Genomic DNA, 20,523 nt, shown 5'->3' on the forward strand with positions numbered 1-20,523 from the left:
TTTCCTAACCACTGACTGTTTTCCTCTTACTCTAATCTCTTAAAACTTTACTAAGAAATCTTTTTAAATGTCTACTCCACAAGAAAATATTTATCACCGCACTTGGAACATTAAAATAGGAAGAGAATGATTGCTTCACTTGCCATTTTGCTAGTTCACTTTGTAACATTTAACATTAGACTTTTCAATCTCATTATCCTTCAAAGCAAATGTGTGTGATGTATGTGAAGGTATTCTGCCTATGAGTCTTTTGCCCTATCTTCAAATAAACACTATACAATCTCAACTACTTAACTGCATAAACTTGCAGATAGGCATCCACACTGGATCAGACTCCTGGAAAAGGAACCTGGACACTTTTCAAGAGTGTTACATTTGGGAGGAGGGGGTGTGTTTGTGGGGTTGTTAGAATTTGTTCTAAGACAATTAAAACAGCTCCAGATTTTATAACAGCAAACTCCTCCAGCCCCCCCAATTTTCCTAACTGAATGTTTCCCAACACACCTTCCTGTGCCTTAATTCTTGTGCCAAATGGAATACAGGTCTTGAGGTAGAAGAGCATTCCCAACAAAGGGCACCATTTAGAAGCAATTATTTTCCATGTCAAGCATCAAAGCTCTTTGTTAAAAAACAACCCAAAAACTAAATCTCAGTAAGCATCACTAAAAACACAGATCTTAACTATTTCCACACATTTATTAGGAATATACTCAACTTTTCCCTCAATTAGTTGCTGCTCTACTGCTTCTACTTTCATGCAACTCAAATTTCTTGGGCCTCGCTTAGCCACTGGCTACTTGATTTGTGCTTCTAATGTTGGAGAATTCAGCAGCTGATTTGCATTTTGAAAAGACTCATGATGTTTCAGGCTTACAATAGATGTCTAAACCGTTAAATTACTATTTCTTTTATTAGCCTGAAAGACACTGCAGTTTAAGAGCATGGCCTCCACTATTGTTCTTTATACTAAGTTGGGTCTCTGAACAATACTGACAGCTGCTATTAAACTGAGCTAGCGTTTACTTTAGTGCAGCTGCTGCTTGTAAGAACAGACCGACTCCTGATGCTTCCTCCCCTCTAGGGACATAGGCTGACACAGTGAATGTTCAATGAAGAGGAGCAAAGGGCCAGTGAATTGTCAGCCCAATTTTATGCTACTCCAATTTTCCAGAGTGCACCCAACCCCTTTCAAACAAATCAAGCATATGTCAGAGCATGAAACTTATTGTGCAGCACAGGATAATTATTTGTGTATACAAATGTGCAGCGGAAGAGATGATATCTTACTGGACCAATATCTATGTGTAAAGTGAGACTGCAGTTGCACAACACTTTTTGGATTATAACACAATCTAACAAGATTGTGCAAGTGCAAGGCACTTGGATTGAGTGAAAAGGCTGGGGAAAAAACATGATGCTTTGAAATAGTGAAAAATAAGATATATTAATAGTTGATGATGACATATTAATGCCTCAGTTTGTTACAGGGCTGATATCCTACGCATATGTGCCACTGAGAGAGACAGCTCAAATGCATAAAGTCACAAATAGCTTGCAGAAAGTGGACAGGAAAAAGGTTTATTTCCTGCTCACAAATTACCAGGAATTATCCAATGGAAAGGGATTTAGAACAAATGAAAGAAAAGTCCATCTTGGACAGCTCATAACTAACCCATAGAATTCATTCCACAAGATGTGATGCGGGTGGGTTTAGATACATCCACAGGAGTGATTTACCAAAAACTATTAAGAGTTGAAGATGGAATGTTACTTTAGGATTTAAGGCAGCATCCCCCCAAATAACATTTGCAGGGGAGCACTGCAAGAAAGAGGCAAACTTCAGTCTCCTGTCTGTGACCACCCTACTTTGATTTAGTCCAGCATTTTATCACGTTGAAAAAAATGCTGGAGTAAATTGGTCCAATTTTTCTTATTTTCTTGCTAAAGAGTATGCAATTATTTTTCAGGAGGAGTTCACTGCATATGATGCGAACCTCAATTTGCAGTCTTTTTTTAAAAAATGCTGTTGTTTCACTTAAAATGAAATCAGTGTATTCATTGAATGGATGGTAGTCTTGTTCCTTTAAAAATGCACAAGTTTGTGCTGAAGGCATTGAACTGGAGGTTGTCTTTAAATGATTGCAGTATTGTTCTCTTGGCTGCTGGGCGCTCTTAAGAAAAAGGTAGCAGCGTACAAAAATATAAGCCAGATGCTCCACAAAATATTCATTGTCCAGTGTAAGCATTTCCAATTTATTTTAAAAGCTATTTTGAGCTGTGTCAGCTAAACACACTTGCACACATAGAAAAATACCCAGTTGAACTTCTGAACTAAATTCCAAGTAAAGACATTATAGGGACAAGTCATGGGTCATGAAGACAAATAAAGACTTTGAAAAAAAGGTATTTGACTGGATGGGGCAAGCAAGAGGAACAAGGACCTAGTTTAAAGGGGAGGTGTGTTTATGCAAAACTAATCTGTGGCATGTAATAAGGCTGCCTGAATAAAATTTAAGTTGAAAATCTACTGACACTTGCAGGGAGGAATGGCTATTAAAAGGAAATGAAGGTCATTCTCTCAGTTTATTTCACCTAATTGACTGCCAATAGTTTACCACAGATCTACAATTCAGAAATTGATTAAAGCAGAGTTTTCAAGCGGAGGATCATCTTTTAATCCTCCTTAGGTCTTGTGGGGATGGGGGGAGTTCCCCCATCTCCAGTTGGGATGTAATTTTAAGCACAGATGGATTAACCGGTGCTATTGTTTGAACACGTCACTGGACTATTGCACTGTTAATCCATACAGCAGCATGTCTAATTATCATTACAAAGTGTCTGAGGGAACTATAAAGACCAGCAGGGCATCTTCTCACAAGCAATTAACATAAACTAGTAAATGAATAATTTGAATCTCTCATAGTACTCGCACATGAATAAAAATCAGAAGGAGGAGGACTTGTTCCAAGTTCTTTTGCCTACTACAGAAGCAATAGGATGGAAATACAAGTGATATGTCTTCAGCATTATAAAATTAATGTATATGACAAGCAAAATGTCTGGTGCACGATGCCCATAAATATAAAACGAGTTATCTACTTGTTTTCCTATATTAGCAGATGATTTTCCCATGAGGTTAAGCTTTCTATGAACATGACAGGTATACAAATTCTGGCAAACCTAAAGATTGCCTGCTATCCTTTCTCATTTTTTTGTATAATGTCAGGAGGAAGAGTTTAGAGAACTATTTTTATTTTTATTTATAAGAACTTGTCATGTAACTATGACATTAGTATTACTATAGTATATTAATTGAGATGATACAGTACACCATAGTTAAGCAAAAGCAGAAATAGACATTTCTTAATCTTTTCACCCAATCATTTTTTCCACTTATGTGAACAAAATAATTTTACTTTTATAACATGCTACGGTTATTTTTTTTAAATATTTTTTTGGTGAATGTAGATGTTCAGATTATCCAATTACTCAGATACCAAGAAAGTCTGTTAATCCCTACAAAATGTATCAATCCTAATCAGTTTGGTTTCTTTTTTCTAACCTGTGACATACCCACTCCAAACATTAATTTACAATTCAGAAACATTCCACATATAAAATAGGTCTACGATATATAACAGGGATGTCCAACAATGGCAACTTAAAAGACTTGTGGAGTTCAGTTCCCAGAATTCCCCATGGCTGGCTGGGCAATTCTGGAAACTGAAGTCCACAAGTCTTTAAATCGCCAAGGGTGGACATCCCTGATACAAAGGATAAAGCAATATTATTTGATAAATTAAGCTTTTAACCATGCTACCAGTTTAAAAATGCATAGGTGCCAAGAAAATAAATACTTAAAATGTAGCCATCAATTATCAAAGATATTATTACAAATTAAAAATTAAAACATCAAAACTGCCAAAAGCGATAAAAAAAGGAAAGCTGGTTATACACACTGTAGGAGGTAGACCTGGAAGGCCACGTACCCCGATGATGGCATTCAGCTCAGCCATGGTCACTTGTTTGGCACGTTCCACTGCTTGAGCCACTTGTTGTTGATGCTGGAAGGACAAATAAATGTCTATTATCAGAACAACCACTTCAGATTTAAGCAGGAGAAAGGGCTTTTTTTTTTTAATCGAGTAGTAGGTGTATTTCAAAAAGAGCAAACCAACTTCCTTTCACCATGCATAAATACATAGCTTTTACTGTAGTTTATTCGCAACTTAACCTTCTTCCAAAGCTGATAAGTAACACTTCCGTTGAGCATACTGTGCTAAACCATACTATTGGCTGATGTTGGTCACAACCTCAGCCATTGCCTTAACACTATCTCATTGGGGAATCATCATTCAAGGCACCCCTGGGTGCCAATTGTGAGCTAGGAAAGTGTGTGTGACAAAGCATTAGGGCAGTATATCTGGCCTATTCGTGTTGTGTTAATAAGCATTCTGCCAATGTCCTGGTATCAATTTAGTCACCAGGTTCTCCCATACATAATACAATTTACATCCGTGCCAGTAACCAGGTTTTCTTACTCCCCAAAATTCACTTCTATGTTTTACAGTGTTTCATGGCACAATCCTACAGAAGTTGCTACATAAATGCTAATAAATGTTTGTCAAGAAATTTAACACAGATTACAACTCAGGCCTTTTTCTTAGACTTTTGTTACAACTTCTGCTTTCTTAGACTTTAATGTTTCAAATGAAATGTAACAGGGCTTTCAGAATTTCAACCAATTCTTAGATGTTTTTTGATTTTGCAAATGCCACTCAAAAAGTTTAGTGTGCTATTAAACACTATCATTTTTATTTACAGAGGATTTAACACATGGCTAGACTAGCAGCTGCTAAGCTAATGCTAGCATTAAAAAAATCTTGATAATCTTTTTAGACTGCCTCCTCCTGTGTTGGAAAGAATAATTTTGTGGTTGAGCTATTTCACCAGTTATACAGTTGGTGTATCTCATCTCATCTGCTAGACCAAATTAACAGGGGGCCTGCATACTTCAGCTATAACAGATGTTCCTCGTTCTTCTGAATTTTGATAAAATTAACATTTTAAAAACTAATTTACAAACAAAGATGCAACATAATTTCACTTTAAACAGCTGAACATTTGTACTTACTTCTTGAGACAAAAATGGAATGACTTGTGCACAGATTGTATTCAATCTCTTGGCAATTTCAGTCTATAGAGAAAAGTAAATATTTGGATTAAAACGCACACATTATATTTTAGTTTACAAATTCATGAGAAAGACAAATGTTATAAAAATGTGAAGTACCCCAATATTACATCAAATATCTAGAATATGTAGTTAAATGGAAACAAGAACATCTGTACAGCTCCACATATATTTAAACAAATATATTCTTGCTACATAGGTCATTAACAAATAATCAATTTAAGCCTAGCATGAGATTGGTAAATCTATTGTTCCTTCTCCTTTTTTTATTATTTGAAGTCTTCTGAATGCTGAAAAAGGAGAAATAAGTCACAAGTAGATATTCTCACAAACTGATATCCAAGTAGGTACTTTATAACAAACGATCTATGCTTAGTATCTTGTGATATTTATGGCAGAGATGCAGGATACCTGATAAGGGCATCCTGCATCATTTCCATAAATGAAACATCTGTGAATTTTACCCTATTTACGATCTTCTTGCCAGAGTTGTTAAGTGAATCAGTGCAGTTGTTAAATTAGTAACATGGTTGTTAAGTAAATCTGGTTTCCCCAGTGACTTTGCTTGTCAGAAGATTGCAAAAGGTGTTCACATGGCCCTTGGACGTTGCAACCATCATAAATATGAAACAGTTGCCAAGTATCCAAATTTTGATTGTGTAACCATGGGGGTGTGGCAACAGTTGTTCTAAGTGCAAGAAACAGTCATAAGCCACTTTTTCTAGTGCTTTTGTAACTTTGAATGGTCACTAAACACACTGGTGTAAACTGGAGACTACCTGTATTTGTCAATACTGCACTACATGATTGTAAGGCACTGACGCAGAGTCTTTCATTCAAACCATCTGTGAGCCACAAAAATCAACACTCAACTTTAATTTATGCTATCCTTTCAGATTTTTGACTAAGAACTCAATCTACTTTGAAATGTTCCACAATTAGTAATGAGAGCTTCAGATATTAAATGAAGGTAAGCTTGCAGCATTAAAAAAAAAAGGCCTAAGAAATACTCATGAGGCTAGAATCCAACCTTTAAAAAGAGGGGTGGGGGATGAATAACCCCAAACCAGTCAATCAATCAAAAAATATAAGCTATAAGCTATGCTTTAGGAATATGCAATATAGATGGCATTAAATCTCTGAAATGCCTGACACAGCCCCTCAGGTTCATGTAATATTCATGAATTCTGAGCTGTCCTAGCTAGCTTGACACAGCTTATCTTTAGATTTCTGATCTGCAAATACAGAGGACAGTTAAAACAATATGGGATGAAAGAAACCATCCCTTGCAGACAGCAGATACATCAACACTAATTGCCCGTATTCTCTTTGCTCACCACCAAAGCAGATCTGCAGGGCTGGTGCCTGGCGTGAAAGCCCCTCAAGTACCCTTAATTGTTTATGTTCTTAATGTAAGGCCTCTTGAATGCATTCATTTTTAATAGCAGGCTTGAGTGTGGGGCCTATCAAAAAGCACAACAGCAACCCCAGTCATTAGTCCTTTGCTATGGCAGTGATGACCTTTTGATTTATTTGTAAATGACAAGCTTGCTGGGGCTCCAGACTCGATCAGTGCCCTCCTTTCTAAAACATCATAAACATGATGGGGAAATTCAAGATAAAGTTGAGACTAAAATTGTTTGCATTCTGTGGGAGGTATGTGTATTTTTTTTTTTACTAACTTAAAAGTGTTTTGATCTGAAGCACAGTCAGCTTCAAGTGTTGTTATTTGTCATTTTGTCAACATTTCATATTGAACTGAGTGATTAAGGTGGGAAAAGGCAGGTGCTTGAACAGTTTCAAAAATGCCTGCTTCAAATTCTGTAAATGTTTGATCAGAGATTTTCTTTTCTTTCTCTGCTTTCCACAGAAGGAAGCAACACATATTTAACAGATTAAAATGTATGATACTCGCGCTTCCCCACCCCCCACCCTGAAGAATTTAATACATTGTTTCTTAATACAGAAGTTTCCATGGGTCATTTTTTTCTCATTAAAAGTGAATTCTCGTTCAAAATTTAAAAGCAACAATATAGTTAAGGTATTTCCTTGTACAAACTGGAAGCTTAGATAAATAATCACACTATTGAGAGCCTGTGTACCAAAAATCATAAGGCACTATGACCTAGAGCAGGAAATGTTTGCTCAGTTTTTTAGCACAGAAAAAGTTAACAAGTTTCCAAACTTATCCTTGAGTGATGCCTTTGTTAGAATGACCAAAAAAAGGCGTGAATGCTTCTGAGCATTAGCAAAAATGTTATAAAATACCGTATATACTCGAATATAAGCCGATCCGAGTATAAGCCGAGGTCCCCAATTTTACCCCAAAAACTGGGGTAAACTGGGGACTCGAGTATAAGCCGAGGGTGGGAAATGAGGCACCTACCAGTTGGGGAAAGCCTCCCTCCCTCAGCTGAGAAGGCTGGCGGCTCCCCCGCCCCGCCCTCTCACTGCACCGGCAGGGCTTCCGTCCGGTAAAATGTGAAAAAAAGAAAGAAAAAAAACTCGAGTATAAGCCGTATATACTCGAGTATAAGCCGAGGGGCTTAAAAAAAAAAAAAACTCGAGTATAAGCCGTATAGACCCGAGTATAAGCCGAGGGGACGTTTTTCAGCACAAAAAACGTGCTGAAAAACTCGGCTTATACTCGAGTATATACGGTAGATGGAACTGGGAAACAGGGAAAAAAATAGCAAATTAGGCCAAATTTTTCCAAGCATAAGGACTGTAATGTTAAGAATGAATTATTTTACACCTTTTTTAAAAAAATCCGTGTATCATCTAGTTCCTGCCCTAACAAGTGGCAGTTGATAAAGAAATCAGCAAAAAGGAAGAATAAGCTTGTCCTTTTGTTTAGGCTCCTTTATTGAGGAATGCATATAGCAATAACATGTAGACTTATACCCTGCTTCACAGTGCTTTACAACCCATTCTAAGCTATTTACAGAGTCAGTATATTGCCCCCAACAATCTGGTTCCTCATTTTACCAACCTTGGAAGGATATCTTTTATGTACACTGAGAACATATGCACCAAGACAAATTCCCTGTGTGTCCAATCACGCTTGGCCAATAAAATTCTATTCTATTCTATTCTATTCTATTCTATTCTATTCTATTCTATTCTATTCTATATGTACTTATCCACCCCACCTGGCTTAACAACGGTAACAACAACAACTTGAGACAAAATCAGGAAGATAAAGAAATACTATTTTCAAACATTTTTTAACTACTTGGAAATAAAATTAGACCAACATTCTCCCAGATTACTACACAGGAATATTGAAAATTTCATTCTATGTTAAAAGAGTTGGATTTAGTCTATTTAGAACTGGAAAGTTGCAAGGACTTCAATTGTCTTAAGTAATTACTGAAACTGGGATTACAGCTCTAGTATTCACTCCAAATCTCTTTACTGTGTCATATTAATAAAAACAATAAATCCCGGATGAAATATATGAACCAATATTTTCCCATTTGCTTGTAACCTCCTTATCTGAATTATCGTTTCTTGTCAGTCACAAAACTGTCCTTGTAATTTTAACAAGTATAGATTCTATTTGATAAAAATTGTGTTGCTATGTTTCAGCCCAGAAGAATGCCAGACCTTTTCAGAGGTTATCCATGATGTGATTAAAATAATATTTTGGGGCAGGAGAAAAGGAGTAAGTGCTTCCCACAATTCAAATACAAATTAGAGATGTATAAAAAGCTAGAAGTCTTAGAAAATGCAATTTCATCATGTTAATTAAACAGGATATCACTGAAAGCTTTTACTTTCAGCTACTTTTTTGTGAGAAGCAATGCTTTGTTATCTGAAAGGCAATCCAGTTTCCTGACTTCAAAAGGCGCCATCCGCATTGTTCTTTGTTAGATGGGGAAAAATTAAACTAAATATTCTATTCAAATCCTCAAAAATTCATCTCACCAATTAGTTCTTATAGAAGAAATCCTTATGTGGAAGTAATCTGTAATATTAATTTTAATGCATCTCAGAATAAATTAAAAATCTTTCTTCATTGCATAATTACAAATGACATCTGCAATTTCATTAAACTAAAGATGTATAGAGTTCCTGGGAGTTAGGTGACAAATACATTTAAAAGAAATTATTTTTATTATGATGTATAACATCTATCATCCCCTTCTCTTACTGCCTACTAAACAATAAACCAAATATTCCATGCTTTTGTTTCTCCATATTCTGAAAAAATATATTTGGCTATTTGGTGCACAAATAATTAACAAATGCATACACTACTGTTAAATTGGGTTCTGTTATATACAGAAGAGTTATCTGTAAATATTGGATAGTTTTCAGCACCTTTGGCAAAAGCTGCTTATAGAACAACAGCTATCAAGGAGGTGGGACTATACCCTCACTGTTAAGACAAAACAAGACAGATGTTCCCACGTGCCTCCTACTGACAATGATGCTGTTCAAAGAATCCACATGAAGTTAGTCAGCCAGAAATGTCATTCCAAAACATTATCTCACTCTGTGCATAGAGGGCAGCTCCCACAGGAAAGGAATATATATCTCCCGCTGTCAAGAACTATCTTCCACCATCTCCAAGTGACAGCAAATTGAGGAAACAAGAACACCCACACACATACTCGTACATAAATAGGGGACAGGGTGGAAGGAAAGACATGTAAACTTTGTTACACCTACCGAAATGACAACTTTCGCAGAAAAATAATGAATCTCATGAAAATTCAATGCAGCTCTAATATGTCCATTGTTAGAACATGTACTTGGTTCAATCTGACAGCATCCTTTATATGATTAATGTAACTCTTAAGGTCCTCTTAAGATGAAGTGGTTCCTGTAGCTATTTGGATTATAGAGCCCTGAAAAATCCTGACAGCCTTATGACATGCTTGTCATTATCATGCCATTTCCAGAAAAGCCAATCTAGAAGTGGCATGAACTGTGTATCCTAGACATGAAACCCCAGTGGAAAACTCAGTCTGCCTTGGATTAAAATCAACAACAGCACTCCCACATTTTCTAATTGTTTGCCACTTTGGGTATCGTATGGGTAGGAAAGCAGGCTCTAATCATGAAACAAAAGATGCATTTTCCATCCCCCCCCCAATATTTTTATGCAAATAGCAGAATTTGCATAATAATAAGCTTGGCTGTTTTGAGATGCATAGTTTTGAATGTTCCAGTTGCTCATAGCACCGTAATTGGACTGTTGTTTTGTGACTGCTTTTTTTTCATAGCATAGCCAATACCACAGCAGGGACCAGTTGTATCTTTGCTGCTATTGCTTTAGATTGAATAAGGTGATGTGGGAGTGGAGTGTTGAGTGGAGAAAAGCAATTAAACACATGGTCAGACAGGAGAAAACTGCTTGTAGCTGCTTGACTGCCTAGTAAATTATTGCTTTTTTTTTCTCATGCTAGGGAGAAGTTAAAAATTCAAGTGGGTGGTTGTATGAGTTCTCCAAGTATTGTGCTTGTTCTGCTTCTGTTTTTTTTAAACAAGCAAGTAATGTAAAACATCACACACATTTTGTGCACTCACTACTACTTTGCATCACATAAAAGTATTGCTTATGATGTTGAGGTTGTATAAATCTAGATTACTAGTGCAAGGTGGGTTTGGTTAGTTCGTTGGTTGAATTTTGGTATAGATGTATATAGTGTATATCACATCTTACAATAATGTTCTTACATTTTCATTTTTTAACCCTTTATTATTTTTATAGCTCAAGAGGCCACACATACCAACCCTGTGAGTTGGGTTGGGCTGAGAGACTATGATTAGCCCAAAGTCACCTTGCTTTCATGCTGAAAGCAAGACTAGAACTCAGTCGCCTGGTTTCTAGCCTGATGCCTTAACCGCTAGACAAAACTGGCTAATAATATTCACACAATTAATCAATATCAGCAGGCCTTTTTTCTGCAGCTTCTACCCCTCTGTGCAGGAAAAATTTGTGGAAGGAATAATGAAGTTGATTTTCATTGTTCTTTGGCAGACAACTAGCAGGTAGACTGTATAAAAATAAGTAACAAGTACCTAAAGAAAAATTGAGATAATTTAAGGCACATCAGAATTATTATTTTTTTCTTCCCTTCAATCATGTCCAATTCTTGAAGAATGCCTGGAGAAGTCCCTGAAATTTTTTGGCAAGGTTTTTCTGAAGTAGTTTGCCATTGCCTTCTTCCTAAGGCTGAGAGAGAATGACAAGCCAAGGTCATCCAGCTGCATTTTGCCTAAGGTGGGACTAGAACTCAGCCTCCCCCGTTTCCAACAATAACAAGCACCATGTACCTCATGCAGCTGGAGTAAAAGAGCAAGGCAGCAATAGTTGGCCTCAAGTAGTAATCGTTTCCTTTGGTGGAATATTCAACACACTGAATAACTTTGTTCCAATGGAAGAACAGACAACTTGTAATATTTCAACAGAACATTACAATGGACATTCTAGAAACAAAATACATTTTGTACCGAGCAACCCTAGGCGGAATACATTCCTATACAATATGCTGCACTGTTTGAGTGAATTTTTGCATGGTATGGGAACTGTGAAAAAGCAACCACAAAGAGGAAAACACAAATCTTATCTACATTACTTCTATTTCCTGTATCGTTCAAATTCAAAGCAAACCTAGACTATTTTACAGTCTTTTTTCTGACTATCAGAGCAATAGAATTTTAACCAGACACACAATTGTAATCTACTCTGGCCTTATTATTGTTCTTATATTATTTATGATGAGCAACTATTTTGTTGTTGTTGTTAGTTGAGAAGTCGTGTCCGACCCATCGCGACCCCATGGACAACATTCCTCCAGGCCTTCCTGTCCTCTACCATCCTCAGGAGTCCATTTAAACTCATGCCTACTGCTTCAGTGACTCCATCGAGCCACCTCGTTCTCTGTCGTCCCCTTCTTCTTTTGCCCTCAATCTTTCCCAGCATTAGGCTCTTCTCCAGTGAGTCCTTCTATACATTGGCCAAAACAATCTATGGAACTTAGCTTACTTATCCAGCTATTACTCACTGTGGACATTAAGACATTCTTATTTAAAAATCACCCTACAACCTAGACAACCAAATAAATAATCTTTATTCTATAGAAATCTATGCATTATAATTTTGAAATATATGTCATGTCATAAAGGGTATGATTTTTTAAAGAATCCATAGAAAACCATTTGCCAAAATAAGGGAAGAAAAAGTATTATGGAAAAATTAAATGTTGCAAACATGAGAAAGGAAATATATAAGCATTAGTAGTAAGAATTAAAATACAAACTTCTGCCAAATTCATTTACTATCAGTATTTTTTTTTTAAAAAAGGGCGTGTTTTTTTTTTTTACAAAAAAGCATGACCTCAAGGTTCTGGGACGGGGGGAAAAAAACTTTTCAAAAGGACATTATGATCACCTAACTGAAACTATATATTTAGCTTTTCCACAAAACAAGCAACCAACTGTGTTCAAATCCCTGCATTGGTGCTATAGAGATTTCAACAAAATAGAGCTAAAAACTCCATCTGAATGAGCAAAATGTTCTTGCCATTTATATACAGTGTAACAGTAACCCACCAGGGAATAAAGGTCAAGGCTGCCCTTTTGGTCATTACCGAATCATTTGAGCTGATCTGTGGTAAGGAAAATCGAAGGCTGTGAGTATGCTGCAAATGGCTTGACCTCAGTCCAATTTTTGTCTCCATCTGTCTAACCGATATAAGGATGAAAGCTTTTTACAGGGGTCTTTTTAAATCCATGTTGTAAGGCACGAATTGGTTTGATATTGCGTTAATAAGGGGGAAAAGTAGGCTTCTCTGACTCAGAAACACATTTAGATTGTTATTCTTTATCACTTGAAGTATGTCCTTCTCTCAGAAGTTACTTTCCTTACATCTGTAAATTGTTAACAAAATGGCTTAGAGATACCTTCACTTTGCCAGGGAGGGCAGAAAGCATCCAATTTGCAGCCTTCCACAAGAGTGACTTGCAGGACAAAAGAGTCTTCCACAAAGACAGTAAGTGAAACTGACAGTGGAAGTTATTTTGTGCAGCATACCTTCTTTTTTAAAAGGTTTCATTTGCTCAGGGGGAAAAATAAACGGTCTTCAAGACAACCTGAAAGAGCCAACATAACAAACAGTCCAAAGGATATAATCAAGGTTATAATGGCCATCATAACTTGCTTGCCTTTAAAGAGCTGTAAGAAAAGTTGTCACACATTTAATATCAAAATGTTAAATAGTCAGACCTATGAAGTCACTACAATTATTCAATTATTTAAGTCCTCGACTTACAACCATTCATTAGTGACCATTCAAAATTAGAACGGCACTGGAAAAGGTGACTTATGATCATTTTTCACGTTTATGACCATTGCAATATCCGCCTAGTCATACGATCAAAATTTGGACGTTTGGCAAGTGGCTCATATTTATGATGGTTGCAGTGTCCCACGGTCATGTGATCACGTTTTGTGACTTTCTGACAAGCAAAGTCAATGGGGAAGCACAATTTACTTAACAATCACAACTGCAGCAACCATGTTTACTAACTTCATAACTGTGGCAAGAAAGGTCACAAAATAGGGCAAAACACACACTTAACAACTGTCTTTCTTAGCATCAGAAATTTTGGGCTCATTTGTGGCCATAAATCAAGGACTACCTGTACAAGTATTGCTGTATTCACCCATCTCACAATAGCGTGCAATATTAACCACCATATTTTTAAAGCTAATGTGCTGGCTAGGATGATGGGAACTGAAATCCTTCAGCTCTGGAAGGTGCCAATTGGAAAAAGGCAGTGCCGTTTTCTTATTTTGGCCATGACAGCAACATATTAAGAGGCTCTGTGCCATATCTGGAGGATTAAGCCCCCACAGTATATCAATGTCAAGCAACAGCATGTCAAACTAAGATTCAATTCAGGTAAGTGCCATTGCCAAATGTTCTTGTTCCCAGACGTGCTTTAAGATTATTTTTATTGCTTAAAATTTAATTTGTTCCAACTCACATCTCCATGACAACACCGGCTAGCCCTGCAAATCATTTGGGTAATTGGATACCTTATCTCTCTATTGCTCTCAAATCGAATGATCCTGCTAGAATTGTAACAGCCAATCATGTTTACAGGCCTCCTGAGTAATAGACTTAGAAAAGTAGCCACATTCATCTCCTATTTACAGCCATATTAACCATTACACAAAGAAGTCGTGAAGGTGGCCTCCCAGTATATTTCAAGTTATCAGTGTTGTCACCATTAATATTGCAATCAACAGAAAGAATTGTGAAGCCATAATCAAACAGATTAAATTCAGATTGATGAAGAGGTACCTGCGTGCATACACATAAACTAGATGAGCTTTGATCAATGATTGTCTACAAATATTAGTAAAACAGTGCATCACTTTAGTTCTAGCAACCTTATATCTGATAGAACCGTGCATGCACTTTAAAAATGGTTGCTACGTTATAATTATATATCATGACTCCATGTTAAAAAAAATCAAATATGCATACAATACAGATCTTGATATATCACAAACAAAACCTACATGTTTTGGGCAGCAACAATGCAAGTGGGTTCAAAATTCAAAAGGCCATCCACGTCTTTCTGAGTAATTCATTCGTATTTTTTATTCACAAGAAGCTGACATGCAATTTGACTGAAGCAGATTTCATTCTCTTAACTTGTTAGTGGATACAACTGTTAATTGATACATTTTTACTTCATATCATAGTTCTGCACATTCTGTTATCAGAACAGCTTCAGTGATTCAGTGAATCAAGTCAAGTCACATATAAATATATGCCAATGCCTTCCAAATCCTTAAAGTAAGAGCAACATGGGATTTTGTTTTTGTTTTGATCATATACATTTATTTATTATAAATAACTGCATATATGCTGGCTCGTCTTTTCTTGAAAAAAGCATAGGAAATAATTAAGAGAACAATTTTCTCTGTTCTTAGCACATGGTACATAGTATCTTTTCCAATCTTTTACTAAGCAACTTTAACATTCATTTTATGAGAGATAATTGCTACTGATGTTAAAGACAACTACAATGGTTTTCTATCTAGATCCATTCTACGAGTTCATCTATTTCAAAGTGTTATGCATATAATTAGAAGTACTAAAAGGTACCTTTCAGTTGAGCTCAACTGCAGATGACTATATGGGCAAATATATGGAAGTATATTGAAATGGATTGCTACTGCTATCTTCTGGAGTCTGTGTATATATATCTGTGTCTATGTATGTTTGTGTGTATATATAAGGTAAACATAAAGGTTCCACTCGCACATATGTGCTAGTCGTTCCCAACTCTAGGGGGAGGTGCTTATCTCTGTTCAAAGCCGAAGAGCCAGCCCTGTCCGAAGATGTCTCCATGGTCATGTGGCCGGCATGACTAAATGCCAAAGGTGCATGGAACGCTGTTACCTTCCCATGAAAGGTGGTACTTATTTTTCTACTTGCATTTTTACATGCTTTCGCACTGCTAGGTTGGCAGAAGCTGGGACAAGTAATGGGAGCTCACCCCGTTACACAGCACTAGGAATTCGAACCACTGAAATGCGAACCTTTTGATCGACAAGCTCAGCGTCTTAGCCACTGAGTCACCACATCCCCGTGTGTGTGTGTGTATGTATACACATATGCAGCCTTACAAGAATTTTTAATGGAAAAAAAACCTAAATTCCTAAGTATTTTACTCTACTGATATCATTCTTGAAAGTAGGTCAATACATAAACTTTTGCATAAACAAATATCCACTATTGTTTCATGCAAAGTCTGATCACATATTTAAATATAAAATATTTTATTGCCCATTTTTAGAGCAGAATGTGTGAACTGCATACACACACTCCAATGTAAAGCTGCAGCACTTGAGATTAATAAAAGCAGCATCTTTGACTTTGATTGCTCATCTACTTAAGAAGGAAATGGTTAAATGGTAAACTCACCCCACAGAGTACCACACACAACTTCAGACTCTTGCCATTAACAGCAAGGGCAGAGTTGCTTGCAAGTTATCACTGTGGTTTGAAAACCAGTTAAGTGGGGAATCCAAATTTAGAATGATACTATACTATAGTTTAAACCTGAACTGATGGGCCACAACCATGGGTACTTGCTGTGGTTTTCAATTAAGTCAATTGTAATATTAGTTACATATTATATAGAATATCAAAATGGGATAAATCATCACCTTGTTATGGACATTCATTTCCTACATATGTAAACAAGTTTGAAAACTACAAAGGTGATTTGCAGATCATGTTACTTTGGCTATACAAATGGGATAGTGATCGCTCTATACTGAATTTTAATAAAGCACATTTACTGCCTTGTTTTATGGCTATACGTGAACCATACCTTTTATGCTGTAAAAGGTCATATTAAATATAGATCCGTGAAAGTATCTTAAGTATCTTTATCAAGTGTTAAATAGGAACTCGATTAATTTAGTTTTGAGTAAATACACACAGGACCAAGTTGCAAGGGAGGGAGGGAGCAGTATCATGTGCACTTTTGGTTTCTTTGTGTGGGTTTTCGTGGCAAAGTGAAAATGAATTTGTTAATTTAGGCTACCTCTATTTAATCTAAGCAGAATAATCCGAATAATTCCTTATAGTAGATTGGGGTTGGACTTCATATCTGTTTAGGCTTAGCATCCTAGCCAGACAGCAAACAAAACCCTTTTTGCTCTGTTCCTCCACAAAATGGAAAACTACCCTTTTGTTTTCATTCAGTAATCCACAAAAGCTTTTCAAATGGCTCAAAACAGAAGTTGCAGCAGTTTGTTCTTTAAATCAATTCTCTTCTTAACCATCCACTAGATGTTCCAGCACAGAGAAAGAACAGTCCTTCTCCCTTCTAATTCAAAAATCCATACTGCCATTGCCCTTGCAAACTGCTAAACAAGCAGTATTGGCAATTCACTTGTGTTCAGTAATATATTTACTGCAAATCCCAATGGCTTGTCTCTTAATGCAGTTTTTTTCCTATTGTGTATGTTCTTGTCAATACACTGACTGGTCACCTTATTCCATAAGCTACTTTGACCACTTGTTTACACAAGATATCAAAAGACCGAAAACAAGGCAGGGGACTTTCCTTGATTTTCTGTCCAACAATTTCTGTCACCAGTCCAAAAGCAGCATGCTACACAAGAGATCAGGCTTCTCCTAACCGGAATCATTTTTAATCGATTTAATTTGGGAGCTATTCTGATTAACCAGGATAAAACTAAGATAACTATGCTATAGCCATGCTGACTAACATATAATAACTATGTTCCAAACTGTGGTTTCAAGAAGCATATCCAACTACAATTTCCTCTTTTCAAACAAAGATATGTTTCATTTCATTTAGTTTATTTGAACTTCTATAAGGGGTACTGATAAAAATCTCTGCTATGAATATAAAAAAGCTTCAAATGCGGGTGACGAATTAATAGTGCAAAGGATTGTCTTATTGTGGTCTTATAGGCTAAAATTTTTACAAAATACCATGAAGAATTAAATATCTAAAAGGCAGGTGTTTAAGATCAAAATGTGAAGAAAAATTAGAACTGAAGTAGGAAGATTGTATCTGTTGCAACCTGTTTTCCAATACTAGGCTTCTCTGACCTTTGGGGTGTGGGACAATGACAAAATTCATTAGTGTTCAAATATGTTCACCTAATATCTTGATGACAGAAAATCAAGATACTAAGAAACGCAGAAAGCAATAAGTGAAATAAAAGCAGCCAAGCAAAAGGAAATCTATTTTTAAAAAGCCAATCTTTTGCTGAGATGATAATTCTGGGTTTGAGAATATATTGCATCACAAGTGAGAAAGATACCTTGATTTATGCTACTCCATACAAAACCATTTCCATGCATTAAAAAGGTAAATATTTAAAATTCTATGTGCCTGACATTAACTTGCTATAAAGAAATTATTTGTTTCACAAATTCATTTGAGTTCCCGTTTGCAATCTAAATTAATGAAGCCACATTAAAAAGTACATGGAGGAAGACTAGTCCAGTATCATGATCATTTCTATTCAAAGAGCTGTGCGAAATCAAGAAAATCTCTGAATTGTCTGAGGTCATCTACTACCTATGATGTCACGAGAAACTATCAGGAGATACGGCTGTTGAACACAGACAGCTTTGTGAGTGGCTCCTTCAAAGAAAAGACTGGCACTGTTAGCACTATGCTCCATTTTTGAAGTTGTAATTATTTGGAAGCGAGAAGGCAGCAAGCCAAACAGAAAACCTCAGCAGGGCAAAGTAACAAGCTTGCCTGAAGGCAGGTCAGAGAGATCATAGCTGTCCCCTCAGAGGAGACAAAGGCCCACCTGTCACTTTTAGAATGGCAGGAACTCAAACACTGTAGTAGTTTATATAGTCTGTCTGTGGGCTCAGCAGTGATCAATCTTTATTTGGCTGACTGCCACTGAACTAAGGCTAACCTTACCCCTAAACAATTGGGGTTTTAACACACAAGAAGGTTTACTTTCTGGTTTACTCTGAAGGCCATCAGACAGGAATGATGAGAATGACACAGAGAAAACATTTCCCATGCAGCTACTAATATCCAAGAAACCCTGTATCTTGGCAGCAAATTTACCACAGTAATCATTGCTAACCCTAACTGCCATAATGAGTAAGTATTTTTAAAAATGAAACTCATAACCTTTAAGCAATTCCCTAGAAAGATCTGTATCAGCCCTAGACTGACTACCAGCATAGTTTTAAAATGCTATTAGAGAAACAAAAGAAAGGAAGAAAGTACTACTATGATAAGCTACCAAAAGGCTTACAATCATATATTGTGTGTGTGTGTGTGTGTGTGTGTGTGTGTGTATGTATGTATGTATGTATGTATGTATGTATGTATGTATGTATGTATATATATATATATATATATATATATATATATATATATATATATATATATATATATATATATATATATATATATATAGGTCTTTGGTTGTTCGGGTTTTCTCCCGTGCAAAATTGGAAGTGTCTTGGCGACGTTTCGACGAAGTCTCATTCGTCATCTTCAGGCTTCAGCTTCGTGCTTCTGGGAGCAAAACCCGAACAACCAAAGACCTATATACAAACACCCGTGAAAACCTCAGAAAACAAATATATATATATATACACACACACACACACACACACACACACACACACAAACACACACATAAGCAAAATATGCAATCTAAAGGGGAAAAAACACTTGCTACAATTGTTTGTCAGATCAAGGATTAAGCTTACTATTGGTTAAATTAAAGCAATGCTTCATTTCTTGAACTACCCCCAGTTTCTCTATTTTTGGCCTTAAAAAAATAAAAGATGAATCCAGGGATCCCACAAGTAGTAAAGAATTCCTAGGAGAAACCCATTGATGAGGAAGGGAGAGGATTTTTTCCTACCCCCTTAGTCTTACCAAAGCAAAGATACTCTTGCAAGGCACTCAACTCTTGATGGCTAAATTCACACAGTACTTTTGGAAAATAACAGAAGTGGTTTGCAAGTGGATTGCATTTTTAAAAACTGAGTGCTTTCAGAACTTAGTTGTTTGCTTGCAGATGGTTTGTTGCCCAAGTAGTTAGTATTTTCAAGTGTTAGAAGGAAGTGGGGAAAAACCACTGTCTCTTCTAGCACTAAATATGTTACCTAGTCATCCACAAGCAAATAACCAATGATACAACCATCAATAACATGATGCTCTATTCAAAAATATTTGGAATTACAGCATTCTCTCATCCAACTAACTAGGGCTGACCCCTTTTAGGCTGAGATCAGATAAGTTACATGTTGACACCTGTTCCAGCACATTTGTTTCATGCCCTAAATAATCCATTCCAAAAGATTAGAGAGGAACTTTCCACACATAAGAGTAACTACAAGGGAAGATCATTTGCTCTTCTCCTTGATGGATTCTGCAAACAGAATTTTTACTGTATCAAAGGCCAAAGAAAATTGTACATTAGTCAACAATAAATAATTGTGATAAGTAGAAAGTACCGATTTACAAGTAGCAGCTTTTTGTCTGAGATGTTATGTTGGCCCTTATAGCTCATTGCTCTCATAACAGTCTGAATGCAATTTTTTTTTAAAAAAATCACAATGTTTCTGGAAATCCTGCTAACATGGATATATAGCTCATTTTATTTCCCCAACAATCCTTTGACGGAGGTGACATGACAGGCAATGATTGATCCAAAGCTATCCAGTAACTCTGAGGGAGGTTGAATAGAGTTTGCCCCGTCTGTTACATTATATAAATACAAATAACTAATGGCATATTAAATAAAGAATAAAATAAAGTAT

The 20,523-nt window shown here is 36.4% G+C and overlaps 1 protein-coding gene across 7 annotated transcripts in view; it reads right to left on the bottom strand.

Moving 5' to 3' along the window:
* The window catches only part of TLE1 (TLE family member 1, transcriptional corepressor), a 74,405-nt gene that overhangs the window by 47,196 nt on the left and 6,686 nt on the right, over positions 1 to 20,523 (bottom strand). For 4 of the 7 annotated variants that reach the window (XM_058166069.1, XM_058166073.1, XM_058166070.1 and 1 more), the window contains exons 5-6: positions 5,135 to 5,197; positions 3,960 to 4,064 (exon numbers count right to left, since the gene is read on the bottom strand). In XM_058166069.1, the coding sequence (XP_058022052.1) occupies positions 3,960 to 4,064; positions 5,135 to 5,197 (168 nt within the window). The remainder of the gene's footprint in view (positions 1 to 3,959; positions 4,065 to 5,134; positions 5,198 to 20,523) is intronic. The other 3 variants (XM_058166071.1, XM_058166075.1, XM_058166074.1) reach the window with 1 other exon arrangement.

Source organism: Ahaetulla prasina, chromosome 2 (assembly GCF_028640845.1).
Source record: "Ahaetulla prasina isolate Xishuangbanna chromosome 2, ASM2864084v1, whole genome shotgun sequence".
NCBI classification, from domain to species: Eukaryota; Metazoa; Chordata; class Lepidosauria; order Squamata; family Colubridae; genus Ahaetulla; species Ahaetulla prasina.